Source organism: Xiphophorus maculatus, chromosome 7 (genome assembly GCF_002775205.1).
Source record: "Xiphophorus maculatus strain JP 163 A chromosome 7, X_maculatus-5.0-male, whole genome shotgun sequence".
Classification (NCBI taxonomy): domain Eukaryota; kingdom Metazoa; phylum Chordata; class Actinopteri; order Cyprinodontiformes; family Poeciliidae; genus Xiphophorus; species Xiphophorus maculatus.
In genome coordinates, this window is record NC_036449.1 from 24,832,831 (window position 1) to 24,845,467 (window position 12,637).

General features: G+C 36.7%; 1 protein-coding gene across 2 annotated transcripts in view; it reads left to right on the plus strand.

The window, feature by feature from the left end:
- Window positions 1-12,637, plus strand: part of LOC102235215 (neuropilin-2-like) — a 119,134-nt gene that overhangs the window by 97,602 nt on the left and 8,895 nt on the right. Inside the window, exons 14-17 of one of the 2 annotated variants that reach the window (XM_023336768.1) lie at window positions 759-1,027; window positions 1,164-1,260; window positions 2,567-2,599; window positions 8,002-12,313. In XM_023336768.1, coding sequence (XP_023192536.1) covers window positions 759-1,027; window positions 1,164-1,260; window positions 2,567-2,599; window positions 8,002-8,399 — 797 coding nt within the window. In that variant the 3' untranslated portion in view covers window positions 8,400-12,313. Of the gene's footprint in view, window positions 1-758; window positions 1,028-1,163; window positions 1,261-2,566; window positions 2,600-8,001; window positions 12,314-12,637 lie in introns of those variants that run through there. The other variant, XM_023336769.1, reaches the window with a different exon arrangement.

Consider the following 12,637-nt stretch of genomic DNA (forward strand, 5'->3'; position numbering starts at 1 on the left):
TTAATATTCATAAATCACTTGGTGTACTCTTGTTGGCTGTGCAGGAGGCTCCACTTCTGCTTTTCAAAGATGTACAGTTGTATAGTTGTGCATCTGTTTGCAGGCATTTTCACATGCAAGTGTAAATGTTTTGGGGCGTGGCCAGCAGCTTATTTGGATTTAAAGTGACAAGAAGCCCTAAAACATCTCATTCTGAAAGGAGCTCAAAGTAGGCAGAACTGAGCAGACTAAAATCTCATTAGCTAAGAATGAGTTTGTGCACAAAATGTAATGATCATGTTTTATGTTTCACCTGTCCTAACCTGTTCAAAGAAGCATAAAATTACCTAGTGGTGGTAATTACTTGAACTATATGCTGTAACTTGCTACAAGACTGCAGGATGTCACATATAGTAAAATATTGTCAAAACATTTGTTTTAATGAATATTGTACTGCTGTGTTTATATCAAAGCGATAAAAAATCTCAATTACACCAATACAATTAGTAACACTGCATTTTCTGGTACTTTTAGTACATTTACAAAGTAGAACTCATTAAAATAAAACATTTTTCAATATTAAAAACTATAATTTTATTGAAGTTACAATTTAACTAAAACTCTCTGTCGAAGAAGGCAATAAAATGCCTTATGGTCATTGACGAGTCAAACAAGGGCTTAACCTCATATTTACTTTTATTTATTTTACTAAAATTCAACTAATCTACAAGATTAAAATTAAAATCACTGTGTATAACCATCTATTTATCTCCTTCCAGATTTTTCAGGGAACTACCTCCACCTGGATGCAGGCAGCCACACCCAGCGCAAGAAGGCCAGACTGCTGAGCCCCGAAGTAGGGCCAGAACGAGGTCCTCTCTGCCTTCTCTTCTACTACCAGCTCCAGGGGGAGGCGCAGGGGTCTCTACGGGTCCTCCTGAGGGACAGCGACCAGGAGGAGACCCTCCTATGGACGCTAAAAGGCGAGCATGGGCCGCACTGGAAAGAGGGCCGGACCATCCTTCCCCAAAGCCCCAGAGAGTATCAGGTAGGCGGATGCTAACAATTTTCCAGTCATTATAAGCTTTGGATTTAAAAAATTGATAGGATGACTCTTTGTATTATGCGTTTCTTGAAAATAATAAACAAGTTCCTCCTGATAAGACCATTTTTTTCTGGCGCAGGTGGTGTTTGAGGGGTTTTTTGATCACCCAACTAGAGGCCACATCAGGATAGACAACATCCACATGAGCAACAGCATCGAACTAGAGCAATGTGCACGTAAGTCACAAATCTGTCCCATATGGTGGTATTTGTTTGTTCTGTGTTTACCTGGAATCTGGATGAAAAAGGGTAAATGTTAATAAAACTGATCTAATTTGCACTTGCATGTGTCAAAATGAAAAAAATGCATATAAATAAGAAATGAACGTAGCAGCAAACGACCTTTAGGCATGGATTTTAATCAATTTTTTATTATATCTCCCTCTATCTTTTCCTGTGCCATCCCATCCTGCTGCGTCTTCCTTCCTTCCTTCTCACCCTCATTGTCTACATTTGTATCCACCCCTAACATCTGAAGTAATCTTCCCCAACTTGTCAGACATCATGCAGCAAAACTAAGTTTGTGCTTACAGTTTGTGTATTCTAGAAATAATGCAAAATTGCATGCATACAGACAGAAGCCAAACACCAATTTTCTACTTTTTTAATCAAATCTCATCTCACCCTTTGCCCGTATGATCTTTATTTTTTCCGATTCCTTTCCATTTTCTCATTTTCATAACCTCAAGGAAATAATAAACAGCACTAAATTTCAGGCCATGTTCCCATGAACCTTTGACCATCCTTACTTCCCAGTCTTCCTCTTCCTTTCTATTCACACTGTCCCATAACCTTTTTACCCAATCTTCATCCATTTCCTCTCTTCTACTTGTCAGCATGCTTGCTGACACTAAAACTGTGTTTAGGAAACAGTAAGAAATGAGGTCATGAGATAGAAGGAACTAGGAAGAGCGAGTTTGGTGAGAAAATAGAAAAAGTAGCTGCATTTTCTCAACTTTTTACGAGAAAAACTCCTTGCAAAACGGGCATATTCAGACTATTGTAGATGGAATATAAATCTCAGAAATTTTCCAGAAAAAAACTAAAAAAAAAATTTTTTTCTCAAATATTTCAATATTTCTGAAATTAATCTAAAAATATTTGGAGTATTTTCTAGCAAATTATTGACTTTTCAAACTTAGAAAATTATTTTTTTTTTCTAGAAAAAGATTTCTGAGATTATTCTAAAAATTTCTGAATTTTTCTGGCAGAAATGTACGGTGCCCCTTTTTCAATCTACAATGACCCTCATACACTGTCGTACCTTTTCTTCTACAGTTCCTATTTTAATAAAAAGTTTAAATTTAATTTGGAGTAAAATAGCCCTAAATTATGAGCTATAATTCACATATTTGAAATCCATGTTGTAAAGGAAAGTTTTAGATAAATATTCTACACAAATGGATATAAATGACATTTGTTATTTAGTTTTTATTAACATTTCTAGTAACATTTCTTCTGTTCCCTTCTTTCTCTTTTGCAGAGCCTCTCCATGCTTTAAGTCCAGCCATTCCCAGTAAGTTCTGCTTCTTGTGCATTTGTACATCCTTCTGCCAATCTGTCTGTGCTTCCTGCTTGATGCTAATCTCAGCCTGTAGCATTGCACTGGCCCAGAGCAACATTTTTAAACCATGGGGAATCTCACTGAACAGGTCTCAACAGCTCGACTCAATTCCCAAGAGTTTGTAAGGATTTTTATTTCTTAAGATGGTGTGAATTGAGTACTAATGTGTAGTTGCCTGCAGAAGACAGCAGTCAGCACTTTTTTGGTAGTTTAATGAGGGATTTCTTAAGGAATGAGCTGCTCAGAATGGAGCTTGGAGAAAAGAAAAACAAACATTACTTTGGTCATTAACTTTCTGCCAAGTACCTTTTTGGTGCTGTGCTCATCTGTTTAAGTAACTTACTGCCATACACTATCCAATGCGTTAAAACAAAGTACATTTTTGTATTTATTTTCTGTGATTAAAAAGGTAAGTTGCACAAATATGAAGTAAGAATGTCTGTTATCTAAGTCCAGTGGACTTATCTAAGTCTAGCTTGGAAAGCCAGAGGTCCCTAATAAATCCTGACTTGAAAATCCAATAGCGCTGTGGCTTCCACATGATAAAAGCAATAACGTACTGTTGAGGTTGGACAGAATCATTTTGTTGCGCTTGTACTGCCGTAGTAACTAGTTGAACATAAAATCAAATCAGATTTTCTGACTTTCAAATAGAATATGGTTAAGCTATGGGTAACGTCAAGTACTGAATACCAAGTACATAGCATTTGACTTAAATAATGCAAATTTACTGAGGATAAACATTTTAATGCTGTTTTGTTGGACTTAGTTGCTGCCAGAACTGAATCATGCAGGAGTAGTAATTTCCCAATGTGAGTCAACTCTGTGCTAGCAACTTAAATTAGCTGCCAACACATGCAATCAGCGCAGGTTATGGACCACAACCACCAGCGACTAGCTGAAACACCCTCTAAAAATGCTCATAACTCCAAAAATCTGGTCTTGGTGGGGATGTGGGAGGTACAGCCAGTCAATGCTAAAGACAATGAATTGTCCTCCTGGATTGGCTGATTTGCAAATGCCAGCCAATAGCATGTCTAGTTATTTTAGCTTCCCAAGCTGTATTTTCTGTCCTAGGTGAAAAAAATCTGCAAATATAGTATAACTTAGAGTTGTGATCCACTGACAAATCCACAAATATATTATGGTGGACTGTTTTTGAGCATTTGTAATAAAGAAATAAAAAACTTAGCCTTAGTTCAACTGTTATTTGCACCTTTTTGTCCTTATGTTGAACTCAAGTAAGATATTTAAGCCCAAATATGGCTAAATGCAGCCCCATATTGAGTAGTCACGAAATCTGCTTATTTCTCCAAACTAAGACTGAACAGACTATGACAAAAACTGCTTATGTGGATTTTTTTCCAACCAAATCTAAGAAAAAAGCTATTTTGTGCTGTAATTGTTGCAATATATATAGCATAATTAATATAATAAACCCTTTTAAAAGGAGTTGGAGGTGTTTGACAGCTGGAATTTAATATATTGATATGATCATCATAAAGAAAGAATGATGAAGGTTGATTGAATGGATCTTTTGCATGAGGCCCTGCATGTTGGGGGGGGGATGCTCTTGGTGATGCACAGTTTTTATTATGACAACAGAATAACATATAAAGGTGTGTTTGCGGCCTAGTTCGACATAGCAGTATTCTGTGCTGCAAAGTGGATTTCCTCAAAGAAACGCATTAACTTTCAAGACCTCACATTCTAAATTACTTTTGAATGAAGATGTAAGCTTGTGAGGTCAATGGGATTAAGAGAAATGACTTTATTTACACCCAAATATCTTCATAAAGCTTATTTTATGGTCACAGAGGAAGTAAGATTTTCTTTTCACACCATCAGCTTCACTTCTACTTTTTCACTCTCCCTGTCTCATCACTCATTTTATATTAATTCCCTCATCTTTTTTTCTTTCTATGCTCTCTAATTTCTCTCTCCTAAAGGTCTTGCTTTGTTACTGGTTCTAAAAAAGTCTCTGATCTCACCTGCATAAAATGCAGAGCTGTTCACCGTCCAACTTCTCTTTTTCTTTTTTTCTTTCCTTGTTTTTTTTCTCTTTGAGTGTTTCTCCTTCATCCTCAAATAGCCCAGCCTGAGAGGAGATAAAAGGCTTAGGCAGATTATGCTCCCGGATTTCTTGTTTTCAAAGTCTGGGTTTGGGACGTGATCCACTGGCTTTGCGTGTTCGATTGTTTAGAGAGCTGACCGTGATGTTAAAACATATCCGAACCCTCTGAGAAGAATGTCAGAACTGGCGCTTAGTTGTACATTTTGTATATTCAAGGGTAAAATACACATTCAAAGTCAGAGTATTTGGCCTGTGTAAGCAGAACTGACTCGCGTTTCCTACATCCAGATACAATCCCAAAAATAGTAAAAAAGAAAAGACAGCTCAAGTCAGCTGAGTCATAGCGCAAGTATTTCACTTAATCCTCACTGAAGTTTTTACACAGTTAAGTCCTGGACAGTGATCATATGACTCCTGTTTTAATGGCAGTGCAGGTTCTACGTTGTGGTTCTTATGGGACTAAATGCCAGGAACAAGGATTAAAAGTCTCCCTTGAGATGCTTGTTAAAATGTGACCCATCCATTATTGTAAATCTTTACAATGTGTCAGTTTTTTTTCCATTGATACTCATTACTGTGTCGGTATTAGTGGGAAGTGAGGCTTAAATTATTTCTGTCACATTTACAGTCAACTCCATCAAGACATTATGCTTTGTAAATTAAATGTGGTTTCTGCTGTTAACTATATTACAACTATTTTCTGTTTTAGAAATGGGATCTGAAGCACATTTGTTTTATTAAAAATACTAATTAAGCATCGTCAATAGGCATGTTCCCATCAGGATTTTTCAAATACAGATCCAATTCATTAAGGAATAGTGTCAGCACCAAATCCAAATTTGATGAAAATCATGTCTATATGATGTTTACAACAAAGTAGCATAAAAGTAAACTAAGATAATAAAAGGTATTAGAAAAGCATATTTATGTGGCTTATCCACATAAATAAGCTTTTTTTTTAAAACCCAGACTGTGTAAAATGTCACTACTGTTTGTGCTTGATATAAAAATCACAGACAATACACTGAGAATAGGTATCGGGACTTCAGTTTAGTCTAGGACTCCGATACCAAAACAGACTTTTTTTTCTCCCCTTAAAATTGTCTCTTTGTTCACCACAAAGCAATTTTGAGTCCAGACCTCAGTGAGAGCAGCTTTACTATCAAAGTAAACTCTTAAATAGCGTATCTGAACTTTAAGATAAAGTCGAAATGAAGTCGACTGGTTTCCTTGTGATTCTCTATCCCGCTCCATTTTTTCATTATTTCTCTCTCCTTTCTGTCTTTCCTTTCTGATCCCTGGCTAGTTGTTGCTTGTCTGGGCTCTCTTTCTCTTTTTTTCCCTGCTCTTGTGCTTCATTTCTCTCTGTTTCTTTCTGTCGCTCTCTATTTCTCTCCACAACAACTTTGCTCTCACAGCAGGTTCCTCTCACAGTGTGTTGACAGAGTATTGAAGTTTCAGTCAAGCCCTTTAATGGTGGATTAAAGATATCATGGCAGGATTAGCTCTTTCCCTCCACTTCTTTACCCTCCCACCCTTCTACCGTCTCACTTTCTACCGACCCCTCTCTGTTTTTTTCCATTCTCTCCTCCAATAATACCTTTTCTTCCCCTAACCCTGCAATTTTGTTCTCTCGTTCTCATCACCCGAATTTAGTTACTCTTGACCCACTCAAAACAGAACAAAACATCTTCATCAAGGCTTAGCGTTCCACATTGTTTGCTTAGCCGGTCCGAAATGAATCGTTTGTGTTCTCTGGTTCAGTTTGAGCGCATGGCATGGGCCTTTGCGTGTCAATATGCAGCAGATGGTTGTGATGTTTGCAACAATCAAAATAAAATGTTTCTGGCTGTGTAGATCGTAGACAATGCAGCTGAAATTTAAAGATGAGTGTGTTTCTTCCTGATTTTGAGTGATATTCAGTGAAAACCAGCAAAGGTTTTACCCTTTCTGCCCAACACCGCTCCTAGGAATGTCAAGCTTTCAGTACTCATGCATATTTATGTTGCTTGTAGGAGTATTAGACTTTGGCTATGTAAAGTATGCATGAGTAGTCAGTGTTTCACTAGCAGGTAGAGTGCACTCAGTGAAACAGAGCAGATGGGTGAGGCAGTCTGAACAGTGATTTGAACAAAATAAAGAAAATGTGTATTTTAACATCTGGAAAATCTAAAATCTACTGTTTCAGTGTCTTTTTTATATATTTTTCTTTTGCTTGACTCTATTTTGTTCTGGATATTTCAGTAGATCAAGGAACACCAATACAAACAACACCATCAGTTGGCAATAAAATCCAACATGATAAAATAAACCATATAGTTTAAAAAATCTACAACTCATTTGTACTCTTGGGAATTTAAGTTTAATTAGCTCTGCTTTATGTTATTTTCAATTTGACTTTACTTAATTTTGTAACATTTTGTTATTTTGTAAAAACAATATTAAATGATAATAAACTAATGCACTGTACAGTTTTTATTATTCTCTAGTTCTATTTTGTTTCCTCAATAATTTAAGTACAAAATATATTATGTTATACTATATTATATTTGTTGTGTAATACTATGATTCTAATCATTCCAAGGAAAGAACATCTATGCCTATTCTTAGTAGGTTTATCTAACATTAAAATTTTATGAACTTCAGACCACAAGGAAGTCTAGACATATTTAATTTTTAAATAGATTTTTTGTTGTTGTGGTATTGCTTTTGTTTGAGGTTTCAAAATTTATGCTTTAGTAAAATGAAATGATTTGTTCTGTAAACTGTCTCCCAAATAAAAATACAGTGATTGATTTTTCTTTTTCTTTTTTTTTTTGCAAATAAACATAAATTGCTCAAGGAGACAAGAAGGTAGCGTTTCCAAAGAATAAAGTAACAAAACAAATCATGTTTAAACAAAACAACGCATTGATATTTAAACATTACAAGAGCTCAGAAATCAATATTTAGTTAAATCAGAGCTTTCTCTGCATCTTGGCATGCGCTTTTAGATTGCTGTTGGATTCAGGTGTTCAGTCCTTTTAAGCAGAATGATGTGTGCCTATGCTGGATTTATGGAAATAATATTCAGCTTTTCCAGAGCTATATATCATATAATATTGATACTGCATTACAGGAGATGCATCCAGCTGTAAGCATGCAGAGAAATTAAAAGCTTGTCAGATCTGCCATGTCCAGATAAACAGACAATCTCCAGCTTTAAACTCTTCAATGCAGTCTGCATGCCTGCCTCACTCCTCCACTGAGCCAATCAGTAATGTTTCCTCCTGCCCTCCAGGGGGTGCCATATCTGGGATGAGGCCCACTGTAGACGCAGTGAAGGTGCATCCGATCCCTGCCTACTGGTACTATGTGTTGATGGGAGGCAGCGCCTTCCTGCTGTTGATAGGTCTGACTGTGGTTCTGATTCTCTGCTGCCAACGCCGCCACTGGATGAGCAGGAAGTCCAACAGTGGCCACCACCACCATCATCATCACCACCATTCGGTGATGTACCACAACAACCAACCAGCCTATCAGCAAGATCCAGAGAGCTACTACCAGAGTCAAACCCCCAGCTGTAACATGTTCTGCAGCTCCAACCAGAACCACCTTTACCCGGGAACGGATTCCAGCCTGGAACCCAAACTCATCATAACGCTGGAAAAAGACGACAGCTACAGCTCCCGCTGCTGAAATGACTGGACTCTAGTGAGTCATATGGTTTCAATAGGACAATATGGTCAAATGAAGAGCTAAAGCAGTCTGATCCTTTTCTTCAAAGAACAAGGAACTCAGCAACAACAGCTCTGTTCAGCAATGGTGGAAGTGCTTCAGCTCTTCTTATCAATAATGGATCGGTGCACACCTCTGGGTTGGTGCCTGATAAGGAAGTCCTGTCCTTGAAGATGGAGAAGCTTCAGCTCACAGTTCTACAGTTTCAGCATAATGATTTTTGATGTACTTCATAGTGTTAAGTGTAAATCAGACTAGAGATTAATTGGATCTTCAATTAAGCATAAGCAAACTTACATCGATCACCTAACAAATTGTTGGAAAGACTGCATGGATATGCAATTGGCAATGTCAGTGTTCCTCTTTTCTCAGAGGTTCACCCACAAGTTTGGAGGATGAATTTTGTTTCAGCACTTCTTAGAGTCTTAATGAGGAAAGTTTATTTGTCAGAGAAGGGCAAAGGACAGAGAAAGACGAGAGTATTGGTGTGACATAAGCAGAGGGTTAAGGAGATGAATCCCGCAATAAAAATGAAAAGTGATAAATGCACGGACAGTCTTAAACACTTTTCAAACCTCACATGTTACTTTGGGTGTTTTTTGTTCATCAAACCTTGGATATGCCTTTGATAAAAATGTGTTTTAAAACTTTCACCTCCTTCCCACCATAGTTTGAGATTGTGCTTCAGTGTGAAATCAAAATGTGGATGATTGCCGAATGTTGCCTGGATCTTCTGCCTGTTGGTTAATGTTTCAAGCTAAAACTCGATGTCAGTCTTACATTTGATTGACTGAATGAAAAAAACTCTGAATTCAAAAGGAATGCTTTCATTCTGGGTTCTGTGCAACTACATGCAACAAACTTTCATTCACTTTTGTGGAATGGAAGTTTCACTTTGGATGCATACTCACCACAGTTTCCAGGTCTGCTTTAAGTCAAGAAATGAGACCAAACATGCTGTGATGAAAATAACTCTTATTTGTTTAGCTTGAGTGTCCTTTTTAAAAACAAATTTCTTTTAGTAATACTTATATCAACGTTGTACTGAAGAAGCTTTTGGTTTAATTGTGTTGTGCAGCAACTAAGTGTTTAAAGGCAACCAATCACATGAGCAAAGATATCAACAGAAGGTTTAATGGAGTTGGTTTGATATAGAAATAAAAGTTGAGCAGTTATGCTTGTATTTATATACGTTTGTTCATCCGTGAGAGAAGTTTCTTAATATTTAAAGATTGTCACCAACCTGCCTTTTTGTCTCAGATTAAAGGAATTTGGACAAATTCCTTTTATTAAAGGTTTGGAGAATGTTTATATATACAATCTTTTTTTATTGTTTACATGTACATGTATGGATATAGCAGATCTCAAAAGTGTACACTGTTAAAATGTGAGGAGTTTTGTGAAGTATAAGTCAGATAAATATCTGCAGTGGACAAAAAGTTAAAGCTTTAAATCTTTTACATTACTTCATCCTTTCTGCAAAAAAATGATTTATCCAAGGGATGCAATTTGAAAAATCTTATAAAGCTGAACTGTTGATCATAAGTTGATTCTACAAAGTATTCATACTTAGCAACCAGGTAACCATTTTTTACATGTTCCACCTGATGCATTTGTTTGTTTTTCAGTTTAATTGACCAGGATTTTCAGTTCAAATTCAAAAACTCCATTGATCCCACAGGGATATTAAATGTTGTGATAACTCATATTACTTTGAAACTCTTCAAATAGTTAGAGTAAATGGTGATGCTTTGGGCAGGGAAGATCTCCTGTAGCAGTCTGGATTACAGCAAATTTGAAGAAGCCTCTGACATATATCTCACAGTTAAGGTGGGAGAAATTAAAAATGATTTATTGTTTTTGTTTGTACAAATTACCATTTTAATCGGGATGTGTACACTTTTTAGATCCAGTGTTTAAATTTATATTTATTTTAGAGTGCCTAACTGTGTATGAATTTACATATTTTACTGCATACTCTTACAGTTTAAATGCATTTTGAGATAAATATTACTCAATAGGTTTTAGCCTTTTTCCTGATAAGTTGTTAAACTTTATTTACAATGTTGAGATTGAGCACTTTTCTTTCAATTTTGCAAGCTGTGGGTCATTTGTAAATTTTGCTGTGATTATGTTCTACACTTAAACCCATTTTATACACACCGCATGTTTTATTTAGGGCTGCATAATATTTTACGGCAGATCTGAGAGAATATTTTTGTTGATTTTTATTTATTATTTCATGTCACTGCTTACAGTTGAAGCCATTTGGATCCAAGTGTTCAATTTAGACTCTAATACAAAATTAAGCAAATCAACACAATAGCAGTTTAATTTGCTTCTTAAAATGTCTGTACTTCAAATCAGTATCCCGCCATCTTGTCTCTTCTGCTACACACCTACATCACTTTGTTCATGTCTAAATCCCCCCATCCATTCTTGAATCAAGACCTCCCTGTTTCAATATCTTCTCCCTTTCTTTTCTGCAAATCCTCCCAGTAAAAAAAAAAGAAAACACAAGAGAGTAAATGAGAGGCAGTGATGGAGGGGAGCAGAATCTCTCCGAGGAGAATGGCCCATTAAGTGAGCCCCCTTTTTCCTCCTAAGAATGCTCCCCGAGATGGAAGGAGATGAAAGAAGGGAGGACAAAAAAGATAGCTCTCCATACTTTCTAAAGATAGACTTTTCTTTTTACTCTGAGAGAGAGAGGCTAACGGGAAGGCAGGTTGGGGGATTGGATTGAAGATGGAGGGCAGGTCATTTCAAACACAAGAGCAAATGAAAGAAGTCTTTTGGGAAAACCGACAGAATGACGAAGGCAGGCATGACACAAAAAGTATTCATATCCCTTGACTTTTTGACATTCTGTCACTTTATAATCACAAACTTTAATATGGAAGTTTATGATAGTCAACACAAAATAACAATTGATTGTCAAATGGAAACAAGAAATTAAAATTCAGCCTCCTTTAATCTAGTAACTATTAGTGCAACCAAATGCCTTCATGAGTCACCTTATTAGTAAACTGTGTGATTCTGTGTGATTTACGTCGACTATAATGCATCGAGGTCCGCTCATCAGGTGGGGAATCGGTTGAGAGGAGAACCATTAGTGATATACTCCATAAATCTTGCTTTTATGAAAGAGCTGAGAGAAGAAAAAAAACATTGTTGCAGTTTATTTCAAGGCATGTTGAGGACACAACACATGGGAGAAAGAGTCTCTGGATAGATGACACATAAAAAAACGGTTTGATTGAAGCAGAAAATTATGTAAAACTTAATTCACATCACCATAAACACACCATACCCAAAGGTAATGACAGGTGGTGGCAGCGTCATATCAGCAGAGGTTACAATTTTTTTTCCATTTGACGACTTTAGCCAAATAGATGTTTTTTTAGTAATTGTTTTATGTGTTTTGAGTTAGGTGGTTAGTACCTTACATTACTAATCAGTCCGTCACATAATGTTAATGTTTGCGGTTATAGCATCACAACATGTGAAAAATCTAAAGGGGTACTAATACTTTTGCAAGGCACTGCATGCAAACCAAATGAACCAATATGCACCAGTGTGAGGTAATTATGCAGATTTCCACTGAGCTCCCATAAAGTCAGTTAAATCATTATTTTATGGAATAGTTCTCTGCATTGACTTATTTCATCACACTGCAGCTCCCAGAATGCAGTTTTGTGCTTCGGTCAACAAGTATTTCAGTTATTTTGTGCTTGCATATCCATTCTGTGCCTTCCCCAGCTCCTCTTTCTTCAATTCCAATCAACTTGTGCTTGATTTACACATTAGATGACTCATTCCAGCAGCCCGGTGCCATAATCCAATCAATGTGAGTCCGAATTCAAACCGAGGAATGATATATGACCGTATTTATGCTGTGCTACTCATGCACTTTTCTGTTTTCATTCGTCCTCGGTCTATCAAACTTTTTAAAAGATTTGGAAAACATTTCACCGGGAGCTTTTAAATCAGCCTCACTTCCCTCCATCATGGACTACTTTGAAGCCATTTAATATTCCTAATTAGTTAATGGAGGCGATTGCGTTCATAAAACCCTGCAGTAAGCATTTTTATCCTCCAAGGCATCCATATTTTTTTCATCTCTTTTCTTCTTCTTTTTTTTTCCCTGGAGAAATATTATCAGTGTGAGCACTCTAACAGGTCCTCGGGCTCCTGTACAA